The 20,616-nt window shown below is 42.9% G+C and overlaps 1 protein-coding gene across 1 annotated transcript in view; it reads right to left on the bottom strand.

The window, feature by feature from the left end:
- The window catches only part of PIGK (phosphatidylinositol glycan anchor biosynthesis class K), a 214,685-nt gene that overhangs the window by 170,523 nt on the left and 23,546 nt on the right, over nucleotides 1–20,616 (bottom strand). Inside the window, exons 4-6 of the mRNA XM_073593714.1 lie at nucleotides 17,568–17,703; nucleotides 10,270–10,381; nucleotides 4,310–4,406 (exon numbers count right to left, since the gene is read on the bottom strand). Coding sequence (XP_073449815.1) covers nucleotides 4,310–4,406; nucleotides 10,270–10,381; nucleotides 17,568–17,703 — 345 coding nt within the window. The remainder of the gene's footprint in view (nucleotides 1–4,309; nucleotides 4,407–10,269; nucleotides 10,382–17,567; nucleotides 17,704–20,616) is intronic.

Raw genomic sequence — 20,616 nt, 5'->3', positions numbered from 1 at the left:
TGCAGTCCTTATAAACCATGTTGAGCCTGCCCCAGCACCTAGCCATTGACCGCTTTAGCATAAAGAGTTTTACGAGGAGTGGAGGGCGAGAGCTGGAGGTGGCGAAACTCCGTCGAAAAAACTTCCTGGATGCGAGGGCCACATGAAATGGCCTGGTGGGCCGGATTCGGCCCCAGGACTTGTGTTTGGCACATGTCTTACATAGAGCATTAATGGGTCTTTGCAGAGGAGTGAATTAATGCATGTTGTCATCTCTAAATCGCGATGCTTTCTGAAATGCTTTAACTGTGTCTGACAAGAAGCATCAATCCAGAGCATGTGAGAGCATACAGAACTGTAATCAGGAGTCAAAATTTACCAGTTGCTTTTAGCGCATCCCTGGGGATGCCAAGGATTTCCCTTTCATTGCATTCAATGGGAACACAAACTAATGCAAGTAGGTTTTTTTTACACCACAACACAATGATGCTCTATGAATGTTTCTCAACGCATCTTAAATGTGTTTCAAAGCAGAAAACACCAGAAAACACTGGGAAAGGCAACTATAGTTAATAGTTAAAAAAATAAATAAAAAAAGTAAGAAGAAGAAGAATCTATAACTAGCGAAGCAGAAAAGGAGGTCTGTACTCAGGTCCAGGTTTAACTAGCTGTCAGAGATGTGATGGCAAGAGAGGTGGTGGAGGTGAGGGTCACTGTTCCTTTTGGAAAATAGAAGCTGAAGCAGCTCAAACACAAGACAGCAATCACACAGTCAGGATGGGTGATAAATGACCTTTTTATAGACATTAAATTATCACTTGGGAAGATCAGAGAACTTGTCGAATTGATATGGTTTGACCCCAAAATAAGCATCTGCCTGTACCTTTTAGATCTTTCCCTGAACCTCTAAATTAGCATTAAACAGCTACATCAACTACCATCTAAAGTTTACAGTCAGCCATTGTGAGGGCAAGAAGGCCTGCTTTGGTTAGAAAAGGCAATTCCAGCAAGAGATTCTGGATAATCTTTGGTATAATCTAAAGATCCCTTACCAGGTATATATTTTGTTGGCCAGGACATTCATGCCCAAAATCCAGTATGGCTGAGAGCATGCCTATAGGATTATTCGGAGTTCCTGTGGAGAATGCACAGGAGGGGTAGGACACAATGCTTATGTACCTTCCACCATGTTCTGGATTCTTAGGCTGGCCATAGATTTTATGCAATTTTTCTTCCTTCAACCACAAGAAAAATCACTCAATTCCCCCATCAACGCTGTCAGCATTAATAGAGGAATCCCTCCTGCTATGCTATTCTACTTTGACTATTGGTAAGAGCAAAAAAACATGGACTTTAGAGGAACACCAGAATTTTAGATCGAAAAATCAGAAAATGTATTAAACATGATTAAAAATAACATTGTTGGCATAACATGTTAAAACGAAAAATGGTGTTTGATCTACACAACACTCACACCACCTAACACAACCAATTGTTACCAGAGTACAAAAGAACAACATTGATTCAATTCAGGTGATGATAGTTGGAGGAAAAAGCTGGTTGGTGGTAGAGGCGTGATGAGGAAATTCTACATGTTGCGCACGCTTATGTGCTTCTTCAGGAGCTTGCAGTGATATAGAATGTAAAAGGCAGTATGTATGGGCAGGCCTGGCAGACACATCCACCAGTCAACGGCTCTGTATGCCTTAGACGGTATAACGCCCAAATCCAAATAGTAAAATACTTAGGACACGGGTGGTCATCATGAACTTATCAGCCAAACTAAGGAGCTTACAAACATAGACAATAGTACCATACACTTGTGAAGAGGGAGCCAATAATGGCTAACCCTCTATAGAATCCACCTTTAAGTGTAAGACGCCTATAGAGTACCAACAGGCATCAGGCTGATGCTGGTAAAAATTAATAGCAACCTGCCGTCCCTGTCTTCCGAAACAGAGTGAAAATGTATTCTACTGTGACAGTGGGAGGTTTCCCCGCTGTCAGAATACAATGATCACCACTGGCGGCTATAGCCTCCAGCAGTGACAGACTTCAGTGATGGTTGTGGAATCATTGCATACTTACCTACATGTTACAAGCTTGTTTATCTGGAATTTTTGTAAGTGTAAACCCCTTTTTTTACAATAAATATACCAAACTCTATTACACCATGTGCAGTGCTCTTTTTTTTCCCATCACATCATGGATCATTGTAACATCTGATGCGGTTCACCACAAGTTTTGGAGTCTTGCTACCGGGAACTTTTGGGGTATATCGAATGGGACCTATCCTGCTTACAGTGTTCTGTAGGGGATTTCATTGAGGTTCATCCTCACCAATGCCTGTTTGACACAACTGCTATATAGTACGTGTGCCCATCGTCTCTGGTAAGCGTGCCAACCTTATCACTTTCTACTGCACTTTTTGGGATCAATATTTATTCAATTTCCCTGTACACACCAAGAGAGACTTTCTATAGTCGTTTATTCTTCAGATTAACCGCCTTGGTGTCTCCACATAAATTTGGACTTTTGAATATATATATATATATATATATATATATATATATATATATATATATAATTAAATTGACATTCACCTTTTATGTTTATTCATTTACTTTTATATTCACCATTTTGAGCGCTACACTAATTTGTTTACATGTTTCAGTACAACCAGCATGCCCCATAGATGGATCGAAGAACCAGGCGTCTATGACCAGCTTTAAATTATACTGGGAGCAGAGTGACGAAGATGAGCTCATCAGCCTGCTACTTCTCCTTCCAAAGGAAGTGGCTGAATGACACTGGACAACATTCAGCCAGGAAGTGGGGTTGTCACAACTGTGGGAAGATGATGAGAGCAACACTGGAACATGAAAAAGGTAAGTAGTATATTAAGAAAATTGAATTAACACAGAAGTGCAAAACTACTACATTCCTTTTTCAAATAAAACCCAGCTTTATTTTTTTTTAAAAGGTACACACTGTAAAAAATTAGAAAATACATGGTTGCCATTTCTCAAAATATGGTCCCCTTGACTGGAGTACAATGGACTGAAGACTGGAATACAACTAACAAATGAAACTGGACTTTCACTCTGAAAACATTATACTATCCCGTCATGGCATCTCATACCCCAGCTAGGTCTCCATGGCTTCCTAACCCCTTCCCCCAAACCCTTCTGTTCTTTGCCGCCCCAATCTCACCTTGAATACCTACTGTGTAAATCCTTCCCTCCCTTCTGCCATCTACCCACCCCACCCTCCCTTTTTCAATCCCCCTCAATATACCCCTGCCTCTACACTTCACTGGAGACAGAAGTCCCAGCAACCCCTCTGATAATCTCCACCATCTGACCTTCCACATTGCTTTAAAATTATCAAAAGAAAACACATACCCTTTTAAAGTTAATTTGTAAGTTGTGTATAAAATTGTATTCTATTTTGTATGCTTTGCCTATGTATTGCACACAGCACTAATACGGTTTTTATTACAGGTTTGCATTCTTTCAAGCCACCGATTAGATATAGCCTGTCTATGTTACGGCCCTTGTTACCATAAAAGTACAATTGTAATATTAATGCGATACCTACGTAATCATGTGTATAAAAAAAAAAAAAAAAAAACAACAAATTGCGGTGAATAAACATAACAGTTATTTGTAAAGATGCTAAGTGTATCTTTTGTGTCTGTTCCCTACTGCAGGAGTTATTAATTTGGGACCACTAATCAATATGAGGATAGGATTTGTCCATCTATGAAATTTACAGAACACCCTAAACTGTACTGCTTGGAGGTAATACGTGCTGGTTTCCAGATAAAAACCAGATTTCGGTTAGCAAACGTGCTGTCCTAGCTCACCCTATGTACTATGTGTTCTTCAGGGTATCTTGAACTCGTTCCGATGCTCATTTGTCATATCACTATAAAAAGGCATCAAAACCTCAATAAAATTTCCATAGAAGAAAAAATAAAAATGTATTTGCTGAAAAAAAAAAAAAAAAAAGGCAATACAATTTCTCTAAAGTATATATAAATATATCATTGTAGGACTGCTTGTGCCAAGCATAAAACAGCCAATAATAAACAAATGTGTCCTGTGTGTCTTATGTGGAAGAGGAGGCCTTTCATTGTCACATACTTTGTTCGGGTTTTTTTATTATTTGTGCATCAAATGAAAACTGTAATAAAAGTTATTGAAAAAAAAAAAAAAAAAGGATTAGGTTTTAATAAAGCTTCTCTTCACAAGGAGCTTTCTGAGACGTAGATTGTAATACATCAGTAAGCTTCTGTTTTTATCTAGGAGTTTAACTATTTTATTACCTCCTCTTTTGCCACATCTGCTCAAAGGCATCGGCAAGCTCCACATTGGTGATCTCTTCTGAATCTTGGAATTTTAGGAAGCCGTTTCCTCCGTGACCTGCGTGAGTTAAGAGGAATAATTTTAGCACCCATGGCTGTGTGTACTGCAGAGGAGTTCAGCGACAACACACAGGTTCATACAGGCAAATGAAGCAGCGTGGTTCCGTTTGGCCAGGTCTGTGATCTCTATGGTAACTGCATGTTTCAGTATACACTAATAAGTGGTGCTCAAACTTGCTGGAGTGGTTTACAGGCGGAGAAATTATTGCAGACTCCAGGAGCCAGTTAATCCAATATCACAGGCAGCTGCAGCTTTTAAAGAGACTTTTTAGAGTTTAATCGAATCCTCCCTCATAAGTGACAGTTAAATGGCAGAACACAAGATTTCATGCCGTCACTCACTGTAACTAAGCCCACCTTTATTTTTCTTGGATGGTGGCGGATAAACAACCCGAGCCCAGTGCACATAAGATGACGAATGCTCAGACATGCTGCCTACTGCTTAAACTGGTATTAAACCCAACACCCAAAAAAATGTAATATATTGCACTTCACCAATCATTAGATGTGGTGGCTGCCTTCATTTTCTTTTTTTTAGGCTTTTTCACCTGGTGATCTGGCCAGTAACAAACCTCCTGTATTAGAGTGCCCCCACTCTGGATGAAGGAGCACTCGGGGCACCTTTGGACCGCAGCATTGTCAGTCTGAGGGGGGGGGGGGGGGGGGGGGGGAGTGTTAGACGGAATAGCAGATTTGGATACACTAATAAATTGAAGCTGAACTCCAGCTAATACTTTATAAACAGTTACAGCAAACTTTTTTTTTTCCTTTAGGGATAAAGGTTTTACATGATTAGATAAAAGATGATCATTATAAGCACCCCCCCTGCCAGTCATAAATAATTTGTCTGACACTCTTAAAAGAGAAGTATGGGATGGTTTATTTCTTTCTTTTGAATCATACTTACCTAGGTGGATGCAGGATCTGTCCCCCGTCGGCTCGAAGACTGAGAACTGAGCGATCAAACACCGCTTACTGCTCGGGTCTCAGGGCTCCCTGAGCAGAGAGCTGGTGACGGTCAGTTTGCCATTCGCCTTCAGATTAAACAAAAACAACCATGCCAGAAGAATGAACATAACATACAGGACATGCAGCACTCTGGTTAAACACATCTCTTAGGGACCCCCTCCACAGCATTATATATCCAAAAGACCACGACCGATATTAAATCCTGCATCCCCATATTGAAAATGCAAAAATATGATGTTTCCAGAGATACACTGTGGGGGTGTTTTTCTTGATTGCTTCTTCAGTAGAGGTGTGTTCATGAATATGCTGTACTCAGATGGATATTGTACATTTGCATCAGTTCCTGCCCTCAAGGAGCTTACAATGCAAAGGTTCCTAACTCGCATTCATACATACACATATTAGACCAACTCAGACAGGCGCCAATTAACCTACCAGCAGGTCTTTGGTGTGCGGAAGGAAACTGGAGTACCCGGAGGAAACCCACGCAGGCACAGAGAGAACATGTAAACTCCAGGCAGGTTGTGCCATTGTCAGAATTCAAACCATGGACCCCTAGTGCTGCCAGGCAAAGTACTCAAAGTACTACTCTCTTAGCCACTGTGCTGCCCTGGATTCTGGTACATAAAGACTAGGGAACCATGTGAAGTCCCAAAACAAACAAAAGATCCACTCCAGGTATTCCAGTGGGGCTAGAAAAAAAAAAAAAGTGTTGAAGTGATACAAAATCATTTGGATAAGGTGGTTACGGTATATTGTAAGGCATAGAAAACCACCTAAGAGGGATAGGATACGTTTTGTCCCCATGGGTATCTGTATTCTAGGAGGAATGGAACATGTCAAGCAGTACAGCCTCAGAAGAGTCTGTTGGGGGAAGCCAGATTTAAAAACAGTCCCCTGGTGGTCTTTTGGATATATTATGCTGTGGAGGGGTTCCTAAGGGATGTGTTCAATCAGATTACATCTCCTGTATGTTATGTACATTCTGTTGGCACTTTTTTTTTTTTTATGATGTGAAGGCATATCTTGTCTTTTTAAAAAAAACTGCCATTGTTTTAATAGAATGATATGAATAAAGAATTGGATTTTGTGCATGTCCAATATTTCTTTTAGAGCTTATTCACCTTTAAAGTGTACAGTGGCTTGCAAAAGTATTCGGCCCCCCTTGAACTTTTCAACCTTTTGCCACATTTCAGGCTTCAAACATAAAGATATAAAATTTTTATTTTTTGTGAAGAATCACCAACAAGTGGGACACAATTGTGAAGTGGAACGAAATCTTTTGGATTTTTGAAACTTTTTTAACTAATAAAAAAATGAAAAGTGGGGCGTGCAAAATTATTCGGCCCCCTTGCGTTAATACTTTCTAGAGCCACCTTTAGATGCGATTACAGCTGCAAGTCGCTTGGGGTATGTCTCTATCAGTTTTGCACATCGAGAGACTGAAATTCTTGCCCATTCTTCCTTGCAAAACAGCTCGAGCTCAGTGAAGTTGGATGGAGAGCGTTTGTGAACAGCAGTTTTCAGCTCTTTCCACAGATTCTCGATTGGATTCAGGTCTGGACTTTGACTTGGCCATTCTAACACCTAGATACGTTTTTTTGTGAACCATTCCTTTGTAGATTTTGCTGTATGTTTGGGATCATTGTCTTGTTGGAAGATAAATCTCCGTCCCAGTTTCAGGTCTTTTGCAGACTCCAACAGGTTTTCATCCAGAATGGTCCTGTATTTGGCTACATCCATCTTCCCCTCAATTTTAACCATCTTCCCTGTCCCTGCTGAAGAAAAGCAGGCCCAAACCATGATGCTGCCACCACCATGTTTGACAGTGGGGGATGGTGTGTTGAGTGTGATGAGCTGTGTTGCTTTTACGCCAAACATATCGTTTTGCATTGTGGCCAAAAAGTTCGATTTTGGTTTCATCGGACCAGAGCACCTTCTTCCACATGTTTGGTGTGTCTCCCAGGTGGCTTGTGGCAAACTTTAGACGAGACTTTTTATGGATATCTTTGAGAAATGGCTTTCTTCCATAAAGGCCAGATTTGTGCAGTGTACGACTGATTGTTGTCCTATGGACAGACTCTCCCACCTCAGCTGTAGTTCTCTGCAGTTCATTCAGAGTGATCATGGGCCTCTTGGCTGCATCTCTGATCAGTCTTCTCCTTGTCTGAGCTGAAAGTTTAGAGGGACAGCCAGGTCTTGGTAGATTTGCAGTGGTCTGATACTTCTTCCATTTCAAAATGATCGCTTGCACAGTGCTCCTTGGGATGTTTAAAGCTTGGGAAATCTTTTTGTATCCAAATCTGGCTTTAAACTTCTCCACAACAGTACTACGGACCTGCCTGGTGTGTTCCTTGGTCTTCATGATGCTCTCTGCGTTTTCAACAGAACCCTGAAACTATCACAGAGCAGGAGCATTTATACAGACACTTGATTACACACAGGTGGATTCTATTTATCACCATCAGTCATTTAGGACAACATTGGATCATTCAGAGATCCTCGCTGAACTTCTGGAGTGAGTTTGCTGCACTGAAAGTAAAGGGGCCGAATAATTTTGCACGCACCACTTTTCAGTTTTTTAATTGCTAAAAAAGTTTAAAATATCCAATAGATTTCGTTCCACTTCACAATTGTGTCCCACTTGTTGGTGATTCTTCACAAAAAATTAAAATTTTATATCTTTATGTTTGAAGCCTGAAATGTGGCAAAAGGTTGAAAAGTTCAAGGGGGCCGAATACTTTCGCAAGCCACTGTAGATAAAGCAATTTAAAAAAAAAAAAAAAAAAAAAAAAACAACAACACACAACAACATGTTATACTTACCTGCTCTGTGCAGTCGGTTTTGCACATAGCAGCCCGATCCTCCTCTTCTCAGGTCCCTTGCTGATACTCCTGGTTCCTCCCTCCTGCCAAGTGCCCCACAGCAAGCGGCTTGCTATGGGGGCACCCGAACAGGCTCACTCCCGAGCCGCTGCTGTGGGTGTCCATTCACACATGGAGTTTTGCTTGGCCCCACCCCTTCCTTCATTGGCTGCGATTGACAGTAGCGGGAGCCAATGGCTCCCAATGCCTTCTCAGCCAATGAGGAGGGAGAGACCTCCTCATTGGCCGAGGCTCCCGTGCACAGTGCTGGAGGAAGATCAGACTCAGGTAAAAAAAAAAACCTTCAGCTTTTACAGCCACTTTAAAGTCCCACTATTATATGTTCCTCTGCCAGGGGAATATTGGATTTCCAAAATTTGAACTTTCCATTCATCACCTCTGGAGAGCATGCCCCATATAATCTAATGGAGAATGTCTGCAGAGCATTCCCCTTATGTTCCGATGGAGGATCCCCCAAGTAAGCAATATATAGTTGCTTTGCTTAACCAGTTTCTGACCGCCCTATAGCAGTTTTACTATAATATATACACACGATCACACACTTCTGGGTCTGGGGTGCCCATGCACACCGCCGGTGACCCGCTCCCACTGTGACTATACACAGCAGGAACTGATCTGCGGGTACCATGGACTCGATGTCCACCGGCACCTGCCGATCCTTCAGTACACAGGCAGAACAGCGATCTGCCTATGTAAACAAGGCAGATTGCCATTCTGTCAGTAGGAAAGGCATGGATCCTGTGTTCCTGAAAAGCAGGGGCACGGACCCATGTCTTGCCTAATAAAAGCAACTCCCACACAGTACACAAAATCACTAGCTAGGCACACATTTAACCCTTTGATCTCTCCCCCCCCCCCCCCCCATGTTGAACCCCCTCCCAACCAGTGTCATTAGTACAGCAACAGTGCATATTTTTAGCACTGATCACTGGTCCCAAAAAGTGTCCGACTGTCCGCCGCCATATATCGCGATCCCGCTATGAGTGTTTAATTGTCGCCATTACTAGTAAAAAAATGTAATAAAACTATCCCATAGTTTGCAGACACTATAACTTTTGTGCAAACCAATCAATATACGATTCAGATTTTTTTTACCAAAAACATGTGGCAGAATACATATTGGTCTAAATTTATGAAAATAGATTTTTTTTTTTTTGATGTGTTGTATAGCAGAAAGTAAAACATTTACCGTATATACTCGAGTATAAGTCGTTCCGAGTATAAGTCGAGGCCCTAATTTACCACAAAAAAAAAATGGGAAAAACTTATTGACCCGAGTATAAGACAAGGGTGAGAAATACACAGCTACTGTAAGTGGAAAAGAGGGTCAACAATGCCCATTTGCAGCCTCACTGTGCCCATTTGCAGCCATAGGTCCCCCGAACTTCAAACTCGGTATTTAAGGGTTCCTAGCTGCCCCCTAGCTGCCCCCAAAGTCGGTTCAGAAAATGTCAAGCACTTTTCTGCAGCAGAGAATGACATTTTCCAAACCGATTTTGGGGCCCCGTATCTCGGGGCCACTTAGTGCTAGGAACTCCATCTTTGGATATGTTGTGGTACCAGTTCCACTGGATTTGCACACCAAATTTGGGGTTCCTAGCACCAAGTGGCCCTGAGATACGGGGCCCCAAAGTCGGTTCAGAAAATGAAATTTTTTGCTGCAGAAAAGTGCTTGACTCGAGTATAAGTCGAGGGGGGCACATTCAGCACAAAAAAATGTGCTGAAAAACTCGACTTATACTCGAGTATGTACGGTATTTTTTTTTCAAAATTGTCTTTTTTTGTTTATAGTACAAAATTAAAAAAAAAAAAAAAAAAAAAACGCAGAGGTGATCAAATACCACCAAAGAAAACTATTTGTGGGGAAAAAATGACCTAAAATTTTATCAACTGCGCAATTGTAAGTTAAAGTAACGCAGTACTGTATAGCCAAAAATGGCCTGGTCATGAGGGGGGGGAGGGGGGGGGTAAATCTTCCAGAGAGGCAGTGGTTAACACAAATTTACCTGTCATGTAGATAAGAACATTGCTTCTGTCATCAGAAAGGAGTCTTTTCAGTCGTGGGGTGCTGGGTGGCAATCTGCCAGTCAATACTCGAAGAAAATTCTCTACAGTCACCTATATTTGCAAGAAAAGAAATACATGATTTTTTTTTTTTAGCTCAAAAGTATGCTATAAGATGTGTATACAAAGTAAATCCTTTCAAATAAGTATGCAGCCTTAGACCTTAGACCCCCGCAGACATGGCACAGACATAGACACCTTATTCTAGATATTATAAGAGAAGTGGCGCTTCAGATAGAATATGTTCTATGTGTAACAAAATCCATCCAAATGGTACAGAGCCCACACATGGGAAGTATGTGTCTTTGATTTCTGAAGACTATGCCTAACCACTTAACCTCTCTAAAGATGTACTACACACGGCCAGAGTGCAAAGGGTTTACAACAAGCTCATGGCGGCAGCATACATGTTTTTTTAAGTGGCTATAAATCTGCCCCGACCCCCCCAAACCTCCCTCTGGGAGGAGCGGGTGACTAAGGCACCAGGATAAATGTGCTCAGGATGGCGATCAGGTGCAGATGATCAGGAACATCCATTCCTTTACCTGCTTCTAAATGCTTCCAAATTTCAGAGCTGTCATTCCCTGACTGTTGTGGCTGAGGAAACAGCTAATCAAGCACCATCTGTGCTTGATTAGCTGGCGTGGAGGGCAGGGGAGACATTAGGGGGTCTAGGGATCTCAGCTGTTAAGAGGTGCTGGTGATGTAACCTTAGACCAGAAACGAGGTCTCCTGCTCTCCCCGGACATGGCTGTGAAAATCTCAGGTTTGGATGGCCAGTAACACAAATCCTTTTTGTGTGGAGTAAGGGAGCTCCCATGTATTTATTTCATCTGTGTATTTAGCCGTTTGTTCAGTTTTAAAGTGGTTGTAAGCCCTTACATATACCCAGTGAAATGACTGGCCTCAGGCGAGTCACAGAGATGAAACAAATCCTCCTACATAAGTTGTATCTGTTTATCTGTAGCTCTTTTTCCTCTACATCCAAAGTGCAGATATTGAACGGGATCTCTCAGCTCTGAAAAGCAGGGGGAGCAGAGATGAAGCTATATCAGTGTAGAGAGCTCTGGGAGGGGAGGAGAAGGAGGAAGAGGGGAGAAGAGGAGAAGGAGGAAGAGGGGAGAAGAGGAGAAGGAGGAAGAGGGGAGAAGAGGAGAAGGAGGAAGAGGGGAGAAGAGGAGAAGGAGGAAGAGGGGAGAAGAGGAGAAGGAGGAAGAGGGGAGAAGAGGAGAAGGAGGAAGAGGGGAGAAGAGGAGAAGGAGGAAGAGGGGAGAAGAGGAGAAGGAGGAAGAGGGGAGAAGAGGAGAAGGAGGAAGAGGGGAGAAGAGGAGAAGGAGGAAGAGGGGAGAAGAGGAGAAGGAGGAAGAGGGGAGAAGAGGAGAAGGAGGAAGAGGGGAGAAGAGGAGAAGGAGGAAGAGGGGAGAAGAGGAGAAGGAGGAAGAGGGGAGAAGAGGAGAAGGAGGAAGAGGGGAGAAGAGGAGAAGGAGGAAGAGGGGAGAAGAGGAGAAGGAGGAAGAGGGGAGAAGAGGAGAAGGAGGAAGAGGGGAGAAGAGGAGAAGGAGGAAGAGGGAAGGAGAGGAGAAGGAGGAAGAGGGAAGGAGAGGAGAAGGAGGAAGAGGGAAGGAGAGGAGAAGGAGGAAGAGGGAAGGAGAGGAGAAGGAGGAAGAGGGAAGGAGAGGAGAAGGAGGAAGAGGAAGGAGAGGAGAAGGAGGAAGAGGGAAGGAGAGGAGAAGGAGGAAGAGGGAAGGAGAGGAGAAGGAGGAAGAGGGAAGGAGAGGAGAAGGAGGAAGAGTGAAGGAGAGAAGAGAAGAAGGAAGAGGGAAGGAGAGAAGAGAAGAAGGAAGAGGGAAGGAGAGAAGAGAAGAAGGAAGAGGGAAGGAGAGAAGAGAAGAAGGAAGAGGGAAGGAGAGAAGAGAAGAAGGAAGAGGGAAGGAGAGAAGAGAAGAAGGAAGAGGGAAGGAGAGAAGAGGAGAAGGAAGAGGGAAGGAAGAGGGAAGGAGAGAAGAGGAGAAGGAAGAGGGAAGGAGAGAAGAAGAGGAGAAGGAAGAGGGAAGGAGAGAAGAAGAGGAGAAGGAAGAGGGAAGGAGAGAAGAAGAGGAGAAGGAAGAGGGAAGGAGAGAAGAGGAGAAGAGGAGAAGAGGGAAGGAGAGAAGAGGAGAAGAGGGAAGGAGAGAAGAGGAGAAGAGGGAAGGAGAGAAGAGGAGAAGAGGGAAGGAGAGAAGAGGAGAAGAGGGAAGGAGAGAAGAGGAGAAGAGGGAAGGAGAGAAGAGGAGAAGAGGGAAGGAGAGAAGAGGAGAAGAGGGAAGGAGAGAAGAGGAGAAGAGGGAAGGAGAGAAGAGGAGAAGAGGGAAGGAGAGAAGAGGAGAAGAGGGAAGGGGAGAAGAGGAGAAGAGGGAAGGGGAGAAGAGGAGAAGAGGGAAGGGGAGAAGAGGAGAAGAGGGAAGGAGAGGAGAGAAGGGACCCCCCCCACACAGGAACAGAGCTGAAGCTGTCAATCACAGGCTGTGCCCTCCCCTGTCACGATTTTTCTCTTGGTGTCAGGCAAACCCACCAGAAGTGAAAGATGCTGATATCAGAGGAACGAGGCAGCAGACAGAAATGGACACTTAGTGCTCCAGATTGAGACAATTACGCACTATAGCGGGATATGCTTGGATATGTCTGAGGTTTAGAACCACTTTAACAATAAAAAGAATCTACCTCTAAACAGCAATGGAAGTCTTGTCTGTACCCAGACTAATTGATAAGGCTTCGTAATGGCTTTTTTTTGGTAGCTTAGCAGTATGCAGATTTAATTTGCGTCTTCGGACACAAAAGGCAGAAGAAGTGGTGGGCGAAATGTCTGGAAAGATCCTATAAAAACGGGAGACAGCTGGTGATGCTCATTGCTGTGTTTTCCAGGCCCGCGATTACGATAGCTTAAGACATAAAAAAAAAAAAAAAACACTCTTCAGTCTACTTCTAGAACTGGCTCTGCCAAGGAAAGATGTGGGCTTCTAGTGCAAAGGGTGAGTCACTAAATTTCAATGCTGAATCACTTCATCAAATGAAAATATAATTACCTATAGATGAAGGAGGCAATAAACGTGGAAGGTTAACGCGTCATTGCAATGATGAAAGTCTCTGCCTCTTGATAATTAGTAATGAATGTAAGCCGAGTGAAAGCACAAAGTCGAGTTACATTCAACTGTTAAAGTGCTTGTCTAGGCAAAAGTTAAAAAAAATAAATAAAAAATAAACATTCAGCACATTTCCAGCAACATGTGCATATTTCCCTAAGTTTTGCCCCTTTCAAATGCTGCAGGTACAAAACAATACATGCTCATCTGCCACAAATCCAGTGTGCTCTTCACTTCTCGTGGGAGGTGACACCTCAGCATCTGCTGCATTGGAAACCCAAGCAGTGTTGTCAGCCCTCACAGGAGTTCTCTCCTGCTGGGAGGAATTGTGCGACCCAAGGTTTCTACACCCTGAGAAAAGCAGGAACAAATGTCCATTTAATGAGCAGTACATTTTTGTAATTGTCCATAGAAAATTTGGATCCGGACAGAATGTGCAGTCAACATTGCCGCAACTCTAAAAAGTGATCCACAGGGTGTCACTCTTCAGAGGCGTTTGACGCTAAAGAAGCCTCCTCGCTGTCTGCATTAACCTTTAACTCTGTAAATGTGGCACCACTGCAGGGCAGTTGTAGCGCAGCCACATTCCCTTGAATAGGTTGCGGTCCGCTATGGTACCGCCCACCGATCACAGCATTGCGGTTGTGGCATGTGTACAACCCCGTCCAGCTGCCTTTGCAGCTTAAGAGGGGGCGGTAAAAATGCAGCTCAACCACCTATTTTTTTTACCGTGTTTCTTTTCTATTTTGCCCTGACATACACTTTGAGGGCCCATTTACACCTGAGTGTTTTGTAGCACAAAGCTCCAAAAAACTCAGGGAGAAGGGAGAAGAGAAAAAAAAAATCAATTATTCTTTATGGCGGTGGTTCACATCTCCAATCCCAAGTCACCTGAAGCTCAAAAAAGTTTTGGAGCTACTTTTTCAGCTCGATTCTGGCAGATTGGTACGTTTTTTTTCTCCAATAGAAATGCATTGAAACACAATATGCGTGTTTTTGCGCATTTCGTCACACATTTTTTGGAGTGTTTTGTGGTTACCCCCCAAAAAAGTCCATACCAGGCCCTTTTTCTGGCCTGCATGCCCAGATAAGGTCTGGTATGGACTTTGGAGGGGACCCAATGCCATTATTTTACGTGGAGTTCCCCTTAAAAGCCATACCAGACCAAAGAACCCTGTATGGATTTTGGGGGACCCCACACATTTTATTTTAATATGGGGTCCCCCTTAAAAACCATACCAGACCCAAAGTACCTGGTATGGATTGGGGGGACCACCGCTTTTATTTCTCTCAATGCCAGCTCTTTTATAAAAGTAATGACTTATCCTTGTTAGGAAGGCAGCAGGTGCTGGTTCCTTAAGAAGCCAAAGCTTAAAAATGCTTAAAGACATACAGAAATGCTAAAAAATAAATTAAAAAAATAAAAGATGCGTCACAAAACGCCCCAAAAAATGCTCAACAATGCAAAGCTCAGGTGTGAATTCAGCCTAAATGCAACTTATAGTATACTTTCAGTAAGGACCTACTATTAATATTAAAAGTACCTCCACCATCAGAAAACCCAACCTGAGAAGTGCCATGCAGCCATCACTGCAATGTATGTAGATTGGCTGCAAAAGGTGATGCAGGAGATCATCAGCAGTGAAATGCAACAAAGAGAAAAACTGTAAAAATTGTACTTTAAGAAAAATAGCAATTGTTTATAATACATTGCGATTTAGAAAAGTAAAGGGCCATTTGGCCCAAGTGAAAAAAAGGACAGTAAAGCAGGTGGTTGATCTGCCTTTTTACTGCCTCCCACCTACCCACCCTAATCCTGACATACAGGACACTGTAGTAGACATGCCCTGACTGCAATGATTTGCAGCCACAGCAAATTTAAGGCGGAAATTAGCCAGGATCAGATTGAATAGCAGCGGGTGTCAGCGGACATGTCATCGTTGACATCCACCGATCCATAGGGGTGAATGGATGGTCTGATCAGGCCTACTTGAAAAACTGACAAGTGGACCTGATCGGACAGCCCATGTGAAAGGGGCCTTACCAATCATCTATTAAAAAACAATCCAGATTGTTTTTAAGGTCAATTCAAAATATACACTATATTGTCAAAAGTATTGGGACGCACACGTGTGTACGTGTGTGTGTATATATATATATATATATATATATATATATATATATACACACACACATACACATACACATACACACACACACACACACACACTTTAATGGCATCCCAGTCTTAGTCCATAGGGTTCAGTATTGAGTTGGCCCACCCTTTGCAGCTAAAAACAGCTTCAACTCTTCTGGGAAGGCTGTCCACAAGGTTTAGGAGTGATAGGAACGTTTGGCCATTCTTCCAGAAGCGCACTTGTGAGGTCAGGCACTGATGTTGGACGAGAAGACCTGGCTCGCAGTCTAAACTCTAATTCATCCAGGTGTTCTATCGGGTTGAGGTCAGTCAAGTTCCTTTATCCCAAACTCGCTCTTCCTTGTCTTTATGGACCTTGCTCTGTGCACTGGTGTGCAGTCATGTTGGAACAAGAAGGGGCCATCTCCAAACTGTGCCCACAAAGTTGGGAGCGTGAAATTGTCCAAAATGTCTTGGTATGCTGACGCCTTAAGAGTTCCCTTCACTGGAACTAAGGGGCCAATCCCAACCCCTGAAAAACAACCCCACACCATAACCCCCCCTCCACCAAATGATTTGGACCAGTGCACAAAGCAAGGTACATAAAAGATATGGATGAGTGAGTTTGGGGTGGAGGAACTTGATCCTATAGAACACCTTTACACTGTGCCCGCCATGTTTTCCAGGCTCCGTTTGCCTATCTGTGAGCCCGCAGGTAGGGGCCACGCAGATATTTTCTATGTGAACACCAACTATAAGCAAGTCTGTATTTCTATGAGCAATTGTGCCAGGTCTGGCAAGCATTCTACGGTGCTGCTTATTTAGATCTTATCCCATATTTATACTGAAAGATGAACCATTTGCCAAAAGTATAACTTAGATATACGGTGGCAAGGTGGCACTGCTGCGCCGGATCACGTACCTAGTAGGTGAGCCGACACTTCCGGGTAGGGGGCGGGCATGCGCGCAGCCGGCGGCCCACTCCCGCTGTGATAATCCACAGCGGGAGCTTATCTGCAGGTACCGCAGACTTAATTTCACTAGCACCCGATCATCCAGCAGAACGTTGGTCTGCCTATGTAAACAAGGCAGATCACCATTCTGACAGGAGGGAAGGCATGGATCCTGTGTCTCTGCAAAGCAGAGGGAGGTCATTTACCACTGTGTATACACCCACACACGTGACTATAGCCATGTGGGCTACACAGATAAAAAAAAAAAAAATGGAAATGAAGGGCTTAGAAGGGAACCGAAATTGAGCATGCTCCGTTGAAGACACCAGCTGGTCTACACAATTAGCCTGCAGAGGGGGAACAGAGAATATGGGAGGGGTAGCTGAAGGCAGGACCAAACAGGTATATTTCGCTCTACACAAAATAGTATTGATTTTGTGAGTAAGCACACTATTATATAGCATGTAAGATTTTTCATAGGTCTGGGTTTAAGGACACTTTAACTGACCAATATGTCATTGGACTGGAAGAAAACATGAACACATAGGGAACAAACTCTCTGCAAATAATGTACTAGAAGGGGTTTGAACCAAGGACCCCGTTGCTGCAAGGCCATAATTGCTAACCACCAAAAAGCACGTGCAGAGCCCGCCAGGAAGTTGGCACTGCACAGCGCTTATCACAGGCAGTGAGACATTGTCCTAATGCGCGGCTGCAGAGATGGGGAATTGTCTCACTGCCTGTGATTAGCGCTCCGCGGTGCCGACTTCCTGGCGGGCTCTGCACGTGCTGTTTGCGAACACGCCCAAGCTCATCCTTACTAACCACTAAGCCACAGTACTGCCCTTTTGTAAGATAATGAATGACCAATTGAACATGTTAGAAATCACTGTTTGAAAGCCTACTCCTCGGTAACAGGCAAGCAATGAGGCGGCACACATTATCAATGTAGACTTTACAACTGCACTTTTAAACGACACGAAAATATTCATTAGTGAAGTGACCCAATACAATGTCCAAGTCCTCCATACCTCATACCCTCTGTAGTCAACTTCCACATTATCGCCATAAACATTAAGCTCCATATTTTTGTGGCTAAACACAGTGGCTGGTTTGGGGTTCCTCGGGTTACAAGCCATGTCGTCAGCAAGCATAAGGATGATATGACTGTTATGGAAGAAACAGAAAACTTGTTAAGAAGACAGCAATTTTAAAGCTAAAATTAGGGCAAACCAAAAGATGCCTAAATACAAGAGTCCTGTGTATTCTTGCTGGAATCTTGGTGTTTTTTGAATTTCTTCCAGATCTGTGCAGTAAACCAGTATTAAATAGCTCCTATACTATTCCTCTATGAGTTTCCTGTAATAAAGACCAGTCACTGCTGCTCTCTCTACTTATACAGGGAGACTGGTCTTGTATCCGCCCACTCCTGTAATTTTCTGCAGGAAGCTTGAAGCGTGTGTAGCTGTTGGGCCCCTCCCACAACTCTGCACAGGCTGATGTCACCAATACGTTTACAAGGTAACATTTCAGTTTGCAAAGGCATTTAAAGCACACAAAAGCGGATTTATATCCTTTCTGGCTTTTAAAGAAAATATTTAAATACATTGTGTGCCTGGAGTTCAGCTTTAATTTGTATTATTGGGGCCACAACCCCATTAAAGAATACACACTGTGCATCTGGTCATTTTTGATAGCCGCTAATAAATTCTAGGAAACCTGGGGTCTTGTTTGTAGCACATCACTTGCTAGAATATGAAAGCTTGACAATAGAAGAGTATAAATCAAGGAAGTGGAAACGATCTGTGCATACACCACGATTTACATGGAGAATATACAGTGTTTTTTTTGTGAGGCTGCTACTTGGGCTCTTAGAAAGTTAAAGAAGAACTCCAGTTTCCTGTTAACACCCACCCCCACCTCTGCCTTCAAAGATGTAACCACTTAGATATTTAAACTGAAGCGGTAGTCAGTACCTTCAGAGAAGTGCTCTGCAAACATTGTACTAAAAATCCAATATCTACTTGTATACTTAAAATGTACAAAAAAAAAAAAACCAAAATGTATTATCGTATATACTCGAGTATAAGCCGAGTTTTTCAGCACATTTTTTTGTGCTGAAAATGTCCCCCACGGCTTATACTGGAGTCAAGCACATTTCTGCAGCAGAGAATTACATTTTCCGAACCAACTTTGAGGCCCCGTATCTCGGGGCCACTTGGTGCTAGGAATCCCAGCTTTGGATATGTTGTAGTGCTAGTTCCACTGGGTTTGCACACTAAATTTGATACGGGAAGATATGGGGCCCCAAAGTCGGTTTGGAAAATGTCATTATCTGCTGCAGAAAAGTGCTTGACATTTTCCGAAGGGAATTTCCTTGGGGACCTCCAGGTCACCAGAACTAGTGTCCCCATTAGAAGATTTCCCCTCTTTTACTTTATTACTTTTTCTGATTCAACTATGCAGCTTCTTTTGCCACCCCTCAGCCTCCAGTCTGGTCACTGGACGATTAAAGTAGAACTATAGGCAAAACTCCCCCCCCCCCCCCCCCCATGTGACCCCATGTGAGAGATTTTTTTTTTTTTTGCCATCCGTGTCCCATTGTAGAGATTTCCCTTCACTTCCTGTCCCATATAAAAACAGGAAGCGAGGGGAAATCCCTGCAAATGAAGGGAATTTCCTTGGGGACCTCCCAGGTCACCAGAACTAGTGTCCCCATAGGAAGATTTCCCCTCTATTACTTTTCTGGGGACAAACACAAAATTTGGAATTTTCTTTTACTTTCACTTTCAATGATAATGGTAAACAGGACAAATAGAGAGGATGAATCTTGGGGCAAAATCTGACAAGCATTCTAATCCCTCTGCATTCTATCCAAGAATTAAAAAAAGTTTTGCCTTTAGCCATATTTTAAACTCTCATGAGCATTAAAAAATTAAACACAAGACCATTCATGTCTAAATATCTGTATTAGACTCTCTATTGAAATGTGAAGAAAATCCCTTCTGTGTTCCTTGCTTTTCAGCTTCTCTGCTACTTCCCCGATAGAAGCCAGATTTGTGGGCGTTACTATTGTTGAACTCAGGCAGGGCCTAGTTGTCCCCACTCCCTGCTATGTGCGTGAGCCTTAGAAAGAGAGGGCTCATCAGCTAGAGGGTTGCCACCAAGTTCCCCAGTTCCACCCCCTCTGTCTTTTGAGGCAGTGACAATCCAAACATATAACAAATAACTGTACAGTAACAAATAACTCAAGCTAGCCAATCAATGAAGGCTGAAAAATAATAAAAAAAACAGGGGGAAGGTTCCCTCCCCCGCAGGTTTAAGCCATAATGTGCTAGAATGCAACACATACAGTGCCTTGATGTCTTGGTAGGTTTGCAGTTGTGCCATACTCTTTCCATTTTCAGATGATGGATTGAACAGAGCTCCGTGAGATGTTCAAAGCTTGGGATATTTTTTTTTTATATAACCTAACCCTGCTTTAAACTTCTCCACAACTTTTTCCCTGAATTGCCTGGTGTGTTCCTTGGCCTTCATGATGCCACTAAGGTTCTCTAACAAACCTCTGAGGGCTTTACAGAACAGCTGTATTTATACTGAGATTAAATTACAAAAAGGTAGACTCTATTTACTAATTGGGTGACTTTTGAAGGCAATTGATTCCACTAGATTTTAGATAAGGGTATCAGAGTAAAAAGAGGGCTGAATACAAATGAACCACCACACTTTTCAGATATTTATTTGTAAAAAAAAAAAAAAAAAAAAAAAAAAAAAAAAAAAAAAAAAAAAATGAAAAACATTTATCCTTTTCCTTCCACTTCACAGTTATGTGCCACTTTGTGCTGGTCTATCACATAAAATACATTTAGGTTTTTGGTTGTAACATGACAAAATGTGGAAAATTTCAAGGGGTATGAATACATTTTCAAAAGGCACTGTACTAGCATATTAGGTCAGACTTACATTTAGAATGGATCCCTCACCGCCGACAGGGTCGTCTTCCAAGTTTGCAGGCTCTGGCCATCCCATTGGCCGAGCGGCGATGACTTAACTCCCTCGAATGAGTCCTGGGCACGGCAC

The sequence above is a fragment of the Aquarana catesbeiana genome, linkage group LG07 (genome assembly GCF_042186555.1).
Source record: "Aquarana catesbeiana isolate 2022-GZ linkage group LG07, ASM4218655v1, whole genome shotgun sequence".
NCBI classification, from domain to species: domain Eukaryota; kingdom Metazoa; phylum Chordata; class Amphibia; order Anura; family Ranidae; genus Aquarana; species Aquarana catesbeiana.
The sequence above is the reverse complement of the archived record's forward strand: the minus strand, read 5'-3'. Positions and strand labels throughout refer to the sequence as shown.